This window comes from Vigna angularis, chromosome 3 (genome assembly GCF_016808095.1).
Source record: "Vigna angularis cultivar LongXiaoDou No.4 chromosome 3, ASM1680809v1, whole genome shotgun sequence".
NCBI classification, from domain to species: domain Eukaryota; kingdom Viridiplantae; phylum Streptophyta; class Magnoliopsida; order Fabales; family Fabaceae; genus Vigna; species Vigna angularis.
In genome coordinates, this window is record NC_068972.1 from 35,147,028 (window position 1) to 35,164,587 (window position 17,560).

Below are 17,560 nucleotides of genomic sequence, written 5' to 3' on the forward strand. Positions count from 1 at the left end.
CAGATTTCACTCCAAATTCTACATAATCAACAACTCAATGACCTAAAATCCATTTTCCTACTTTCTACACATTTTAGAGGGACTTAAAGGTTCTAACATGTCCAATTACACTTTCTCATACTCTCCTCACTGACCAATTTCACTCCCAACCCCAAACTCTCATTTTCACCTATCCACTTCCTCAAGACTAGAACAGGCCGAACACTTATGTAGAGAAACTCCAACCAGTTCATAGGTTTCAGCATTCACAAATTCAACACAATTCAATCAAACATGAAATTTACACACATGCAACCATCCAAACAGTAATTTCATACATAGAAAATCACAATTAAATTAATTAGCTTCCTTTACCTTAACCGAATCAAACAACTTCTACAACCTTCAGGAATTTGCTTACTCTTCAAGGAAATTTTAAGAACACCTATGGACCACCGATTGATGAAAGAAGATCAACCGTAGAACCAAAATGAAATCAGAAAGGGAAGAAAAGGATTGCGGAACACATGCAAACATCATTGTTCCTTGCATGCATCAGAAACCAAAAATCACTAAAAATCGGAGAACGAGACTTACCAGTTCTAAACGCTAAACCAAACGGTGCAAAAGGAAGCCCTTGACGCCAGGATCACTTAGGTGCCTCCTGATCATCGAATAGATGAACCACTGGTGAGAAATTATAGAGAAAAGGGAAAGGAAGAGTAGAGAATAGTGTTTTAGAGAGATAGAAAATATTTAGATAATGAAACGAGTGTTTTAAATTTCTATTTACACTGTTGACTTATTTTAACACAAATGCTTGGTCTTATTACTTTAATACATTTATCTATTCTTAACAGGCTAATTCATGGATTCTTACATTTCATTCTCCCTCAAGTTTATCCTTACAAATGAAGACAACCTTAATATTAATTTCATTCAAAACTTAATTATAAACTAAAACATATTTATTTTTTTCCTCCATCACTAATTCTCTTTTAAAACTAATAAAAAAGAAAAATATAATAGAATAAAAAATAGAATGATCAATTATAAAGAATCTTTATTTATAATAAAGCGACACAACAGAAAAATATAAAATAAAATTTAGTGCATGCTAGTCTTTTCGAAAAATGTAGATTTAATTATATTTTTGTCTTTTTAATTTTAAATAATTTGATGTTTATGAATTTAATGTTGAATTTAAACTGCATTGTGAAAAAGAAAATTACTATTGAGTCACTATTTAATTTTCAATCTGTTATGATGTGATAAATTTAATATATATTTGTACGACATTAATTATAAAATGTTTACAAATTGAGTACTTCGATATAAGACATCAAATAAATAATAACATAAATTAAACAATAAATAATTTATAAAAGTCACCATTGAACTTAAAATAAATTAGTTACTTAGGAAATAACTAAAATTCCAAACATTATTCTGGGTAGGTAAATTTGTAAGTTCCGACCATTACAAAAACATCACACTCATTATTACAAACGTAAAATAAAAGGCATCACTGTTTTTATTGACCTAATTTTTCAAAGCCAACCAAAAATAAATAACACTAAAAACATTTCCAATCACTAACAAACCAAAAAAGTTCTCACACGTGGGAACTTCAGTTAAGTGGCTCACATTAAATATAATTAAATTAAATTAAAAATTCAGTTCTCTCTCTTGGCTCCTTCTGCAAACACTACCACCGTTTTGTTTGCATCACAAGTGCTCTTCATTCATTCACACTTAGCATATTCTCCCACCAAAACCACAGCCACAACCACGAAGCCTTCACTTTCTCGCGCTATAACCAAATTCAAGAAAAAAGAGTCACGAGTTCCGTCATGGATGCAGCTTCGCAGCTTGTCTACCTCGGAATCGATCCCTTTCCTCGAAGCTCTCCATCGCCGCGCCGTCGCAACAGCCTCCTCCAACTCCGTCGCCGCTCCGGCCGCGTCTTTGCTGTCTCTGCCGAGCCAAAACCGGCGCGGCAAAAAATTGTAGATGGAGCGAATTCGAGCAGAACAGTCAACGGAGTCTCCACGGTAACCTCTCTCGGATTCTGAATATGTCGAATCGGGTTTCGTAACAGGAATTAGTTTAAAAATTCAAACGAGTTATTGCTTAATTAACTGAAGATAATTAGTCTCCCTTGTTTTTTTGCGTTGTTGCTTGCAATGGTGATAGAGAATTGGAGATGTTTCGAAGGAGATTAAGAGAGTGAGGGCTCAAATGGAAGAGGACGAACAGTTAGCGACACTCATGAGAGGTCTTCGAGGCCAGAATTTGAGGGACTCTCTCTTCGCTGAGGATGATGTTGAGCTTCGTCTTGTAGAGGTGGTGAATCGAAATTATTTCTGAAGAAATAATCTGAATTTTTTTTTCTTATCATAGTATCTGTTCATTTCATGAGATGCTCTTGTTCCATATGTGTTTTGTTTATAAGGTTAATTTGTGTATGATCAATTATAAAAAATATTGAATAAAATTGTAAGCTTCATAAAATGTTATACTTAAATCAATAAAAACTTTCGAAAAAAGTTATGAGTTTAATGTATTTAAAGTTTTACACTGCATAAACCACAATTACCCTAAAAGAAATTATATGAAAGACTTTCACATTTAAAATTTCTAACTTATTGTTATTAAACTCAACAAAGTTAACATGCATGTTGAATTGTGATTGGACAAATGTAAGAACTTAGTCTCTCTTATTTTGTCACGCATGTATAATATTCACCAAAGTTTAAAAATATTTTCAATGTAAAGAAATATGTTCAATTATTATATATATATATATATATATATATATATATTAATTTTATATGTGTAATGAACGTGGTATATTTTTAGTTGGTTACCTTAAGACTAAAATCACCAAATTTTTACAATATTTAGAAATGGAAATATATAATTTTTGGATAAGAATTTAAATAAAAGGAAAATTTCTTAATAAATTAAACCTTTTTTTTGCATGAAAAGTGACAAGCTATAAATAATTGATGTTTTATGATTTCTATCAACTCACTCCTTTTATTATTAAATTTTCCTATAGCTGGTAAAGTTGAATAGCTATTGCTTTTGTAGTATTTTCTTTCAGAAGTAAATCTGTCTGTACTTCATTTTGGAAAACAAAATTTGGTAACATATAACATTCCCCTAGAGAAAAGACATTTTTAGGTGAAAATTATTACTATGATAATTTCAGGTGGTTGTTAATTATCAATGGGAAAGTAGCTACATGAGGAATATAACAGACATTGGTACTTTGTAAATGCTGTAGGTGGAGGAGAGTAGTGAGTTTTTGCCTTTGGTGTATGATCCTGCCAGCATTTCTGCGTATTGGGGAAAACGACCACGGGCTGTTGCAACCCGCATTGTGCAATTGTTATCTGTTGCTGGAGGTTTTCTTTCACGTATTGCCTTGGATGTGATTAACAAGAAGGTTAAGGAGGTAATTCTCCAATGTTCCTATGGTCTAAAATAGATTAGCTGCATTCTTAAGCTGATGGTTGCTGTGGATGATAAATCTCCAATGTCCCTATGAACTAAAATAGTTTACCTGCATTCTTAAGCTGATGGTTTCTGTAGCTGTAATTTTCTTCCCTCTGCTTGCTGCATTCTGATTCTTGTGTTTTCTTAGTTACGCTGCTTCGGAGAATAAGTTAAAAAAAAAAATCATGTATAGGTTTCTAGAGTTTTTATGAACTGTGGAATCTGCATCTTTTTGCTTCTATGGAAAACATTAAAATAGTTGATGTTTTTCTCTCCTGAAGAATTTATGTATTTATAAATTTTTTAAGCGAATTTTTTTAATTAAATTTAAAAAAAAAAAATACAAAATAGTCCTAAATAAAACGCATTGGTGAAAATACAAACTAGACAATGAACATAACATAATAACTAACTACCCTTATAGCTATTTGAATTACCCACTAACATAAATATATATAAGAAGTTTTCTAGTTTTCGAAAAGGTGATAATTTTAATAGAAGGTTTTTTGTCATTATACAATATACAGTATACAATAAACATATCGTAACAAGTTAAACATTAAAGGCTTTTTTTTTTCCTCCTAGGTGGAGTTTACTACAAGGCTGAAACTGAAACAATGACATAATGTCTCAACATAAATCGTGTCTAATGACTTTGTATACTGTAAATATATAAATTAACTGTATTACTATATTTTTTATAAATATGTAAGTAATACTGTACATGTTTGTTTTATATCCAAATAATGAATAAATAGGTAGTATTGAAGAGCTTATGGCTTAAGCTTTGTGTTATGTATGGGTTGATATTTAAGCTTTTAATGGTTCCTTATATTTTGTAGTCATTGTTCAAAAATGCGATTTTCAAGATTACATTTTGGATACTCTTTTTTTGTCTTTTTTGCATAACCAGAATGAAGTTGCTCGAGCCATTGAGCTACGTGAAATTGTGACATCTTTGGGTCCAGCGTACATTAAACTTGGGCAAGCATTGAGCATTCGACCTGATATTCTTTCACCTGTAGCAATGACGGAGCTGCAGAAGCTTTGTGATAAAGTAAGCTCGTTGTTGTTTTCTCTTCAAGACATGTTATTGTTTCTATTTTAAAATACATATCTAAGTCTCATACTTTGTTATTGGGACAATACCTAGTAAGAGAATTTTTTTCTTTTAACAATTTGATTTGTTAGACAACTTTGATTTATTTCTGCAGTCAATTTGAGTACTGTGAAAACAAATTTCGTATTCTTCATTTCAGTAAAAATGTAACAAGTTAGACTGGTATCATTTTGAAAATTTTTGTTCTAATTTTTGAAATAACTTACAATATTTCTTCTGTTAGCTTATTTAATTATTTAGAATAAAGATCCCTTTAAACAAAAATCGCATATAAACATTCGCACAGGCTCATCTTGATTTCTGATATTGCAAGTATTATTCTTCTTGCTGAGATTGCCTTTTTTTGATGGGGGTGTGGGGGGACACCATAAAATATGAAGGTTCCTTCATTTGCTGATGATGTGGCTATGGCTCTAATTGAGGAGGAACTTGGTCAGCCATGGCAAAACATGTATTCTGAGCTATCATCTTCTCCCATTGCTGCTGGTAGCTCTCCAGACAACCAGTTAGATATATTACTTTCTTAGTAGAAAAGTACAGTCTCTAAGAGCTGGTTCTCTATGTTGATTAATCAACAGGTATTTATCTTTCTTTGAAATCTATGCAGCATCTCTTGGACAAGTATATAAGGGTCGCCTAAAGGAAAATGGGGATTTGGTTGCTGTTAAAGTGCAAAGACCTTTTGTTCTCGAGACAGTTACAATTGATTTATTCATTATCAGGAACCTTGGTTTGGCTCTTCGAAAGTTTCCTCAGGCAAGTAAAATTCTTGAGAGCATAGACTTAAATTCGGATCCAAATTTATTTCTTAAAGATGACACTTGGTAGTAACTTAGAGATACTAAATTAATTAATCATTATAAATGTCGTTTGCTCAACCAAACCTCCTTTTACCTAATATTTTGCAGGTCTCTATTGATGTGGTTGGGTTGGTTGATGAGTGGGCTGCTCGATTTTTTGAGGAATTGGACTATGTGAATGAAGGAGAAAATGGGAACCGTTTTGCTGAAATGATGAGGAAAGACCTACCGCAGGCAAGTCTGTTAGTTTTTCATTTTTCATTTTTTACCACTTTTAAATTTTAATCATGTATAAATCATACATTTTCTTTTATTCAACTTCAATATATATGGTGAATCAGATGATGGTAGTCGTAAGTGATCCAACCATTCTCTTTTCTAGGCCTGTGCATCACAGCAAACATCTTAATTCACTAACTAGATCATCTTCCTTATAATAACCTGCTGCTGTACAAAGGAAATTTCATTTAATTACCTGACATCCCCAACTAACTCATACTTGAGCTCAGAAAGGGAAAATAAGGATATGTTATTTAGATGGATGACCATTAATTTGATTGATTTGATTTAGTGACTGAATAGAAAAAGCCTTTCTAACCTTATAAAATTTTTAGTAAGTTTCTTATACCAGAGAAAACTAGAAGTCAGCTGTCTCTCACTATGGGACCTAAGAGCACATGGATTATAGTCAATATCTAAACTTCCAAATTTGGTAAAACTAGACTGGTGTGTATGGAATGAGTGATAGGGACAATAGTTATTTCTTTTTCATTTTTTTCCTTAAAATTTTTGGCTGTTTATAGATGTATTTGTAGTTACTCCAATGTATAGTGGAGTACTGATTTGTGGGTTTGTAATTTACAGAAAGTAGAAACACCTATATAACTTCATTCACGTTGTATGAGTACTCTAAATGAACTAATGCTTTATTTCATGGAAGAAAAATTAAAAAGAAACAAGGCTGAGTTTTTATCAGGATGGAATTATATTACTTTAAGCCAATGCTCATCAGTATCAGCAAATAGTATAAGTGGTCATGGAGAATTTTCTTGTATCTTCTGACAGTTTTAGTTTCAGGTTGTCATACCAAGAACCTACCATAAATATACATCAAGAAGGGTTCTTACCACAGAATGGATTGATGGAGAGAAGCTTTCACAGAGCACAGAAAGTGATGTTGGAGAGCTAGTTAATGTTGGAGTCATCTGCTATCTGAAACAGGTAATTTTGGTACTTTTTCTGGTATTATGCATTAGAATCACTCAGCTTTCAGCTAACATTTCTTTATGCAGTCATTGTATATCATTCATCTTATATATTTGATTATTTATCCTTACAATAGGTAGGTTGTTTACTCAGATTTCTACATATTCAGTAGACCGTAACAGACGATGACATTCCCAAACTTGGGTTCATGTGCATATTGCATTGACTATTTATTGCAATTTACAAGTGTGCAGGCAGTCTTGTATTCCAAGAAAATATTGTTATATATTAATAAATAAATTCTTGCTTAGCTATTCTATTTTTTGTATTAATATATTTTCATTTTATTTCAGCTTCTTGATACTGGATTTTTTCATGCTGATCCACATCCGGGAAATTTGATCCGCACTCCTGATGGAAAACTTGCCATACTTGACTTTGGTAATTTTTTGTTGTTGTAATTAGTACTGAATTATTTTATATTTGTAGATTAATTTTTTATTTGTGTTTAGGAAGAGGTAGATGCCACTTCGTTTAATGCTAGGTCCGCTGTTAAGTCGGGTAATAATTGTTATTTAATGAAGTATTATAAGAAAGAAACTATATATTTAATATATAATCATGAAGAGGATATTTTCATAGCACCATTTATCGTCATGGTTTTTTCAATTTTGAATTTTGAATTTGAAAATGAAAATATCCACTTTTTTTTGGCTGGAAAAGGAATATTCATTCCTGATCATACGACGAATTTGACAAGTATATAGTTACTGGTTAAAGATTAATTAGATAAGATTCAGAAAATTATTTTAAAACACTATTTTAGAAAATTGTTTCTTTCAGTAATTTATCAAATATTTTCAATATAAATTGAATGAATGAGTTGTAACTTGTATCTTCTTACGAATCTTTGTATTTCCATATAAAAAAAGTATTTAAGAAAGAATAAATATATTTAATTTATTATTTTTGGTGAACTATATATTTAATGTATGGGATACGTAAAAAAATCTTCAATACTTTCTATATTTAGCAACTAAGGATTATTGGGAAAGGTATTGTTGGGGATTTTAGGATTGTTCAATTTAAAGATGGGAATAGTGAGATTTTTTTTCCATAGACTCTAAATATAAAACAATTGCTTCCATTACCTAATGATGCAATTTAACTCTTGTTGTGGTTCACCAAGAACAATTTGTCTATGGAAAATTAAATGTGAATTTACAAAAATATAGAAGCAAACTGGAATTGGAAGCATGCCAAATTTTTTTGGTCGTTGTTTATCGCCTATCTTTAAAAGAAATAGAAAAGTGTGGTGCTTTATTTGTAACTGTGCCTGGATATTGTTCTTCACAGTGGTTCTGATGACATGAATGAAAAACTATATTGCTTAGTTTACTTTTGTTCCAAGATCCTAATCTTCATGACAAATGATGGAAGTTTTATGTTGCACCCAGGGCTTGTGACAAAACTGACAGATGATCAAAAGTATGGCATGATTGAAGCAATTGCTCATCTCATCCATCGGGATTATCCAGCCATAGTAAAAGACTTTGTTAAACTTGGATTCATTCCAGATGGTGTCAATTTGGAGCCTATATTGCCTGTCCTTGCCAAGGTTTTTGATCAGGCATTAGAAGGTGGAGGGGCTAAAAACATCAATTTTCAGGAGCTGGCTTCAGATTTAGCTCAAATTACCTTTGATTATCCTTTCAGGATACCCCCATACTTTGCGCTTATAATTAGAGCTATTGGTGTTCTGGAAGGGATAGCTTTAGTAGGAAATTCTGATTTTGCCATCGTTGATGAGGCCTATCCATATATTGCTCAGGTATAATATCCTGAGGAATTTTTAGTTATCTGTCTCATTCTTTAGATGTTGGCTTATATTTTTTCCCAATGGGTACATGTTCATGTTAATTTTCTGCATAATTGATCACTGTGTATTTACTTGAGACTTGGAGTCTTACTTGATGCATAAGATTCTCCATTGGTTTTTATTTCCAATAACGGAATCATGAACTGTGCTAAAGGGAAAATCAGCGAGATTTTATTGGGCTATATTGGTTAGATCGTATCATTCAATGGAAAAAGGGATGAAGCCAACAGCATGTGGATTGAATGAAAAATTCTGTCCTGCGCCTGGAAATAATGGGCTAACATTGTTTCAATTTGAGGTGTTCCTAGTCTAGAGGAGGCACGTGAAGTAGAAATATCAATTTTTAATAGTATACATAGGAAGAAAAACAACCTCTATTTAGTGTTATTAATTAGAATAAACACTTCATCCAAATTTTCTCCAATCATAATTCTTGACTAGTTTTTAATTGTTTTCACTTGACACAAAAGAATGAATCTCCTCGTCCAGTTTATTGCTTTGAACATGGAACCACTATGATTTTGCATCCCCACACACTGCAAACTGACTGGTGTTACTTTATTACATTCTTTTGATTATTCTGAGTAATCTGAATTGATATTGATAATTTTCTCTTATAGAGGCTCCTCACAGATGAATCTCCTCGGCTAAGGGATGCTCTACGTTACACTATATATGGGAAATCTGGAGTTTTTGATGCTGAAAGATTTATTGATGTCATGCAAGCCTTTGAGAATTTTATTACAGCTGCCAAAAGTGGTGGTGGAGAGGATATGAATGGGAATATGGCTGAGCTTGGGATTCTCACTACCAGCCAGTCAGAATATTTGTTGCCAGGAATCCAATCTGTTATTCCTCAACCACAGCAGCCAGTGCAAACAAGGGCAGCTTTAGCGTTTCTGTTGTCTGACAGGGGGAATTTTTTCCGAGAATTTCTTTTGGATGAGGTACTCTCTTGAGGCACTGAAGAAACATTTGTTTGTTGTCATTAGAATATATGGAAATAGAAAAAATATTTTATCATATCTTTGATTGTCCTCTTCGAATAGTTACCATATCTAATTATCCTATCATGATTTCTTTCTTTAAAATAGGGTCGTGATTAGTATAAACAACTGTTAGTGCAGTTTTATGAATGTATAAGTACATTGTCACATTTCAATAACAATTTTGTGTTACTCATTGTATTTCACTTCTTTTCCTCGTTCTATATCTAAAATTACCTTTTTCAACTGATAGTTATCAATGTTTTTAAATATAGTTTCATATCTTGCTTACTCTGGATCTTTCTATTTGCAAAGGAATTTTGTTATTTACTCTTTCCAGAAGAAATATTTATTTTCACCTTCTTGTCCTTGACTCTTTGATTTGTTGTTTGTTTGTTGTATCCTACAAGTAGTATAAAACTAAAATCTGTAGAAGTTTTTAAAATTAGACTTTCAATGTTTATCTACTTACTATATGTGAGAGATAGATTATTTGTTGAAATAATTCGTGACATTCAATTTGCTCAATGTTCTATGCTATGCATATTTTCTTTTGAATTAAACCCAGGAACATTGATGAAGTTTTCTGTTTTCCCCTTCATTTTGGGTTGTCTTTAAGGATATTTTATTTGCATGTCTTCTTTGTTAATAATTTTCTTTATCATATTACAAAAAGAAATGTTTTATACATAATATGATTTGTGTTTCACTAGTTATTGGGTCAATAGTGACATTTCATAAATTGATGGAGAACATTTCAATTGCAATTCATAACATGTATTCCATATTATGTTTCAAATCATGTCTTGTATCTGGTTACTGAAGGAAATTGATACTTCAATTCATAAGATGTATTATTGAAAGCTTAACGTGAAAAAAAAATGAAGGTATTGGTATAAATGCATACTTAATAGTAGTACTTATAACCATATCAATTTAAAATTTATTGACTAGTCTGGTTATAATTGTAGCCATAGTAGCTGCTTAATTTGCAATTAGAAAAAGCTTGCCACCACAAAAAGAAAAAACAAAAATGAAAATAAATAAAACAACAGAACTTGGGGAACCTCTTGGCAGCATAAAGACACGATCAAGATGAGCTATACCTTTGCATATCCAATTATTGTTGTGTTTAGCCGAACTTCTTATGGTCTTCTAGTATGGAACACATTTTATCACAAGTATTGACATGATCGTTCAGATTTGATGTCAGCACAAAGAATTGACTGCATTCATTATGATTTTCAATTGGGGAACCTCTATAATATTTTATAGGGATGGGAGTATTAATAGATAGTTGCATCATTGCATGCACCTACATGGATATAGTTATTATTGTAAAAAAGAAAAACACTAGAATACATGAAATATGTAAATATTTCAAGATATTTAATTGGATTATGTGAATTTTATGGTTGCTTAGTTAATTCTATTACATTTGTGGCTGTGGTAAATATAGTTTTGTAGTATGTAATGTATTACCACTGTCATAAATCATAATAAAATAATGGTGTGTGAGAGAAACTAGTCTGTTGAAGTTACCGAGATTTGAATGACTTCTAATGCCTCCCTTCTGAGCATTTATGGAGTTTATGGCTTCCAAATATTTGACTGACTTTATTGCTGGTGGAAGCAGATTGTTAAGGGAATTGATGCAATAACAAGGGAACAATTGGTGAGAACAATGTCCATACTAGGAATTCAGAATGCAACCCCTGTTTTCAGTATGGTACCGACCGTGGGACCCTTTAAGCCTGCGGCTCTAATACCCAGCATAACTGAAGAGGATGAAGTTATATTGAACAATGTGCAGATGGTGGTGGAATTCTTGACTGCAGGAAGTTCCCTATCAAGAACATCTGGTCAGGTAATGAAGAATTCCCCGCTCAAAATCATAATGCAAGCACACACTTTTGGACAAACTTGAAATTTATTAAAAATTACAAAATTTGGCTGGTTTCATTTTATTTAATGAATCTCTTCAATTCCCTATCAATTTTAACCAATAAAAAAAACTCTAGATGCAGTTCAAGATAATTATTTATTTATTTTTCGTCTTGTTTGTGATGTCATAGGGATTGAATATTCCTCAAATTATTCAAGAGCTTCTCCCAGTGCTGCCGGGCATCTCTGTTAAAGTACTTCCTGATGTTCTTAGCAGATTATCGTCTCGGGTTTTAGCACGATTAATACGTGATACATTTTTGTAAGATAATTATGTATACCTTAGTGCCTTAGGCCACACAATTGTGTATAATTTTAAAAAATAAAACCTCAGTTCAAATATATATAACCAATATTTTATCTATTTTCATGCTACTAACTAAAAGAATAACCAAATGTGAAGTGAAGTATGCTGGCTATCAAAAGAAGATATTTTTGTAATTATTAGGAGGAAGGTAATTATTGAGAAGAAATGTGTTTCCCAAAGATATATTTTTTTCTCAATAATGATTTTTTCTTTATTATATTTATAATACTTGGTTTTATTAAGTCTTTGTGAAAAAAAAGGATAATAGTAATTCGGGTAAATAAATATATGCTTGATGGTATTCATAGGGGTGGGCAAATAGAACTGAACTGTACTGCATTACTAAAATCTGTACTGAACTAAAAACTAATTTGTCTAAACTGAACTGTAAAACAGTTCAGACAAACTGAACTGTTTTTTGTTTTATCAAACTCGACTGAACTGAACTATACTAAATTATACTAAACTACAATATAAACTAAACTGAACTACTAATTATACTAATTTTAAACTGAATTGTACTAGTTTTTAAACTGAATTGTACTAGTTTTTAAACTGAATTGTACTAGTTTTTAAACTGAATAGTATAACAATACATATTTATTTTATTTTATTCATAAGTGTCTTACAAATTAACTTTTTAATTATTTGATATTATTATTTTCTATTTTATTTATATTTCTTTTATTATTATATGTGTATGAAAATTATTTTATTATTTATTTATTTATTTTATTTTATTTTATTTTATTTTTTATTTTTTTATTTATATTTATTTTGTCATGAATATTATTTTACTTTTATATTTATTTTTTTAATTTTTTATTTATATTTTTTTGTTTTATATGTGTATATAATTTATTTTATCTTTTTATCTACTTATTTTATTTTAAAATAATTTTTTATTTATATTTATTTTGTTCTCTCGTAAAATTGTTTTATTAATCAATTATTTATTATTTATATTTTATTATGTAAAAATTAAACTAATATTTATTAATTATTATAATATAATAAAAGATGATACTAGAAAAATTACTCTTAATAAACGTTTGTTAATTTTTTTGTCATTTGATATTTCTATAATATTAATTATTTTTACTACATTACTATTTTTTGTGATATTTCATTATATATTCATTTAATTAAATTTAACGTTAAAAAATATATTTTAGTTTTAGTATGTAAAATACTATCATTTAAAAATAATAATATTGATATTTATTTTAAAGTAAGTTGATTTTTAAAATAAATAGTTATTTTTGTGTGCACTTACACACATTTTAATATCATTAAAAGTTTTTTTAACATATTTTTACATATTTAATAATATGTTAAAGAATATAATATATTTAAAGTATTATTTTTTTTATATAGTCTTTTTTTTATGATTTATATTACTTAATCATTTAATAAAATTAAATTTAAAAAATATATTTTACTTTTATTACTTAAAATAATATTATTTAAAAATTAATATACGTTTATTCATAAAAAAATATAAAAATTTGTGATAAAAAATTGGTTTCTTTTATTAATATTAAAGTTTTCTTAGTAAGACGGAGCAATTGAACGGGAACTAGAGAAGAGAAAAGAGTAGATACAGTTCTCACAGTTAACTGAACCGAAACTGTCATAAGTTCAGTTTTTAAAAACTAAACCATAAAATAGTATACTGAACTTTTAGTAAAAGTGGATCAGTTTTTTTAAGTATAATATAGTATAGTTAACTATAGTACAGTACAGATAGTTATCTTTGCCGAGCCCTATTCACCATAACCCAATACTCCTTTGATTGAAGAAAATTCTCCATAATCATCACCCCAATGACTACAGTGGCCATCAAATCTTGGCACTACTAGTTGAACAAAAGTCCATTCTGTAGCCATTGCTGTTGTTTAAAATTAAGAGGACTTCTGCTTCTCCGATTCTGATACCAATGTTAACGTAAAATGATTATGTGAGAGAAATAATTTGAAAGAAAACTGATCTATATTGAATGCAGAGCATCAGACTATTAAATAGTCAATACATCAGAAACCAAAACTGAAAAATACGATAAACAAGGAGTTACTCCTAAATTCTTAACCAACAAAAAGAGAATCCCAAATAAACTGAGATTTTATTTGACTAATTCCTAACAATTATCCTCCCTTCTAATTGAAGATGAATACCCAAATATTTTAAAAGTTGGTTTATATTTTTGTTACATACATCAAATTAATTGATAATAAAGGTTAATCTTGATATGGATGAACATAGAGTCTTTACATGATTGAAGAATTTTATGCTTTAAAAAAAGTATGAATAAATACATATCCTTAAGTGTTATTCATCATTTCTTTATTTTATGTAATTTAAATGTAAAATAACAAAGATTGTGTTATTTTCTTTATTTTTGTCCAATATTTTCTTACACAAACAACAATGAATTGTAAACTCAACAAAGTTTGTCATTAAATACGAATTAATTCAAGAGAATTATGTAAGTGTGGAGATTTATTTTCATGAAGATAAAAATAAATTAAACACACAATACAAGAAATTAAAATAGACACAGAAGATAAAAACATACACAAAAGCATAAGAAACAAGATATAGTAAAAAACAAAATGATGAAAAGACTTATTAGAGTTGAAGAAGAGCGTCACTTTAAAATGGACAAAACCTTCGTCTTCATTATAAGTTTAATAAAGAATCTCCACTTTTCTCTTAATAATTGAAAATAACTTTCCTTTCAATTCTCAAATTTCATAAATTCCAAAGTAAAATTTACAAAAAACAAGTGATGAATGAATGTCTATAGCCAAACAATAAAAAAATATCAACATTATGACGTAGTAAAACTAAAATATAATATTTATATTTTTTTAATTTGCTTGTTTGTAAATAAAACATCTGTCTTGACGTTTCCACTGGCCTTAAGTTGGTTAAATTAGTGTAATAAATTTTGTTGAAGATCTGTAACTTACTCTTGCAGCTATTGGTCTTATTAGTGGTTTGGAGCGTTTTTAAGAAAACAAATCGACAAACAAATTGATAAACTAACTTATAATTAAAGCTGAACTGGAATTATGAAGTTTTAATTATAAGTACTTAAATATATATTAGTTTTAAACTTAGCCTAAGTAAGTTCTATAGGCAAAAATTACATTCTAAAAATTTTACATATCATAATTACTTAAATATATATTATGAAGTTTAAAATTTTTTTGTTATATTAAAATTAAAAAATAAGATAATTAATACTTAGTAAAAACATTTACATTTTTTATACCTAATTTAGGCCACCCTGAAGATACATACATATTATATATACATATACATATATATATTATTGTAGCCATGCAAGCCAAACCGTTGAATCACGTTGATTCAGTTATATGATTCATTAGAGTGAAGCGACAAAAGATAGAAAGAGAAACAAGAACAATGTCTGGTGCAAAGGAAGAAACTGATGAGACTATGGGGAATGAGAAGGATTTGAGACGCGATCGGTACTGTTTTTCATCTTTCATATCTCTCTCTTTACATTAATCACTTATTTTTTCTTTCATGTTTGGAATGTGTATTTTCTTTCCAAGAAAAACAAAAAGAAAAAGAGTATGATTATATATGTGGAAACAAACCCTTTAATCGGCGGCTTTGGTGTTGTAATTGGTAGGGAACGGGAGCAGCAGAATCTTCTGGCTGCACGACAGACTGTTCTTATGGAGCAGCAGAATATTCTGATGGCGCAACAGAATATTCTGACGGAGCAGCAGAATGTTCTGATGGCGCAGCATAATATTCTGATGGGGCAGCAGAAAATTCTGACGGAGCAACAGAATGCTCTGGTGGCGCAGCAGAAGATTCACACGGAACAACAGAATGTTGCAGATCAGCAGGCTATGGAAATGACGGGGCAGAAGAAGGTTCAAGAACACACGGAGCAACAACATTCTTCTTCTGCAAATCCTGCAATGCAGCAATCTTTGAGTGAAGAAGAGCCTTGGAAAATCAAGAAAGTGCTGCAAGATTTTGATCTGACTTTACGACTTCTTGTGGCACCATCGTTGGCAAGAAATTTCATGCTACCTGTGTTGAATGCTACTGATTATGAGATTGAAAAAGGTATTGATGTTGAGATTTGGGATGTGGACACTCACACCAAACACTCTCTCTTTTTCACGAAAAAGTCTAATGCTTATATTTTAGTGAACAACTGGATCAATGATTTTGTGTGTAGAAGGGCTCTGCACAGAGGGGATGAGATTGGTCTTCGTTGGGATCCAACCAGAAACTGCTTTGATTTTTCTGTTCTACGTAGGCACCGGTCAGGATAGAAATACTACAAATGATTCAATACTGATAATGTTCAAACATGTCCATTTTTTTTTCATGTTTCGTAAATGGGATTTTTCTTTACTACTTTTTTGTTCATTTTCTTGTTTTGTTGCTACTTGTTATGGAAGTATACGAGACTGTCTGTGAATAGACAGATATCATGGAAAAGTGTTTCTTGCAGATTTTGTTAACCACATCGATCCTTTTTTTTCTTCAGATTTTCCTTGCTTTTTAAAACTTCAAAAGTGAGTTCTTTAACTTCTACCTTTAATTTAGTTTAATCTTTTTCAACATCAAGCTGTTGCAGTTATTATTATAGAGGGTCTCCACAAAATATGGGTATCTCTTTGTCTTCTTATAATGTATCATCAACCTTTACTATATGTTTATCATCACCCATTGGAGAATTTTAACCATGTTATCCATTAGTTAACGGCTCATTCGGCTAGACTTGGTTGTCCCTATCTTTGAAAGTTAGGATAAGGACTTAACGTAAGTCCGTAGATCAATTAACACTTTTCCCATTGAAAATTCTCTATGATGATGGGTATAATGAAACTCTTGTGATCCTTCCTCTTAGAAAATAAGATAATGATGTTTAGATAATTACATTGTATCCTACTTCTAAATTTAAAATATCATTTATCAAACATCAAATGTTAAAGGTCAATCCAAATTTACTTGAATTGAAGTTCGAGTTGTATCGACTCAAATCAAAAATTAAATTGAGTTAGATTGAGGAAAAGTTATAGTCAAGTTGGATTAGGACAAAGGTCGAGTCGAGTTAACAATACTGAAAGTCGAGACAAGAATGTCTCAAAACGAGACCACGAGGCCAAAGGTCGATACAAGTTGACTCGAGCTAAAGCTCGAGTCAATCAATTACAAACTAAAGCAGTTTGACCCAAATTGACTCATGTTCATTTAGAACCTAGTTATCCTAGTCCCACAATCGAGTTGAATTTAGAACCTAGTTATCCTAGTCCCACAATCGAGTTGAATCGTGCTGGACTAAAGATCAAGATGAGTAACTCTTGCTAAATGTCAATAAAAGTCATTTAGGAATAAACATCAAGACAAGTCCGTTTGAATCAAAGGTTGAAGTAAACAACATGAGTCAATGTTCGAACTAAGTTATTATAGATCAAAGGTCATATCGTTTGAGTCGAGAATTGATTCAAGTTGAAATTTTGGTTTTCATATTGATTATTGCTTATATATCTAATAAGATTATAAAATCTAGTGATAATTTTTATTTTTATTTTTTTTAACATTTATATGATTTTTAACCTCTTATAAAGTTTTAAATCAGCAGTGTTAATCTTCATTCTTAATTTTTTTTTCTAATTTAAACTAAGTATAATACTAAACAAAAAAATATTTCATAAAAATTTGAATTTTAATAATTAAATATTTATATAAAAATTAAATTTTGTTTTAATTTGAAAAAAGACAAAATTAATCCCATTTTAAAAAAATTAAAATTAAATTGAATAAAAAAAATCAAAT

The 17,560-nt window shown here is 30.2% G+C and overlaps 2 protein-coding genes across 2 annotated transcripts; both read left to right on the plus strand.

Annotated features, from left to right (window-relative positions):
- Positions 1-1,682: 1,682 nt before the first annotated feature.
- LOC108326402 (uncharacterized) lies at positions 1,683-11,782 on the plus strand. The gene is made up of 13 exons (XM_017559894.2): positions 1,683-2,033; positions 2,176-2,325; positions 3,272-3,442; positions 4,397-4,540; positions 4,984-5,089; positions 5,211-5,359; positions 5,512-5,637; positions 6,481-6,624; positions 6,963-7,050; positions 8,067-8,440; positions 9,109-9,435; positions 11,111-11,341; positions 11,550-11,782. The coding sequence occupies exons 1-13, from the start codon at positions 1,833-1,835 to the stop codon at positions 11,682-11,684; spliced, it is 2,346 nt and encodes a 781-aa protein (XP_017415383.1). The 5' UTR covers positions 1,683-1,832; the 3' UTR covers positions 11,685-11,782.
- Positions 11,783-15,157: 3,375 nt separating this feature from the next.
- On the plus strand, positions 15,158-16,050 carry LOC128195873 (putative B3 domain-containing protein At1g78640). The gene is made up of 2 exons (XM_052874574.1): positions 15,158-15,222; positions 15,390-16,050. Exons 1-2 carry the CDS (start codon positions 15,158-15,160, stop codon positions 16,048-16,050), a joined length of 726 nt encoding a protein of 241 aa, XP_052730534.1.
- The last annotated feature ends 1,510 nt before the right edge of the window (positions 16,051-17,560 follow it).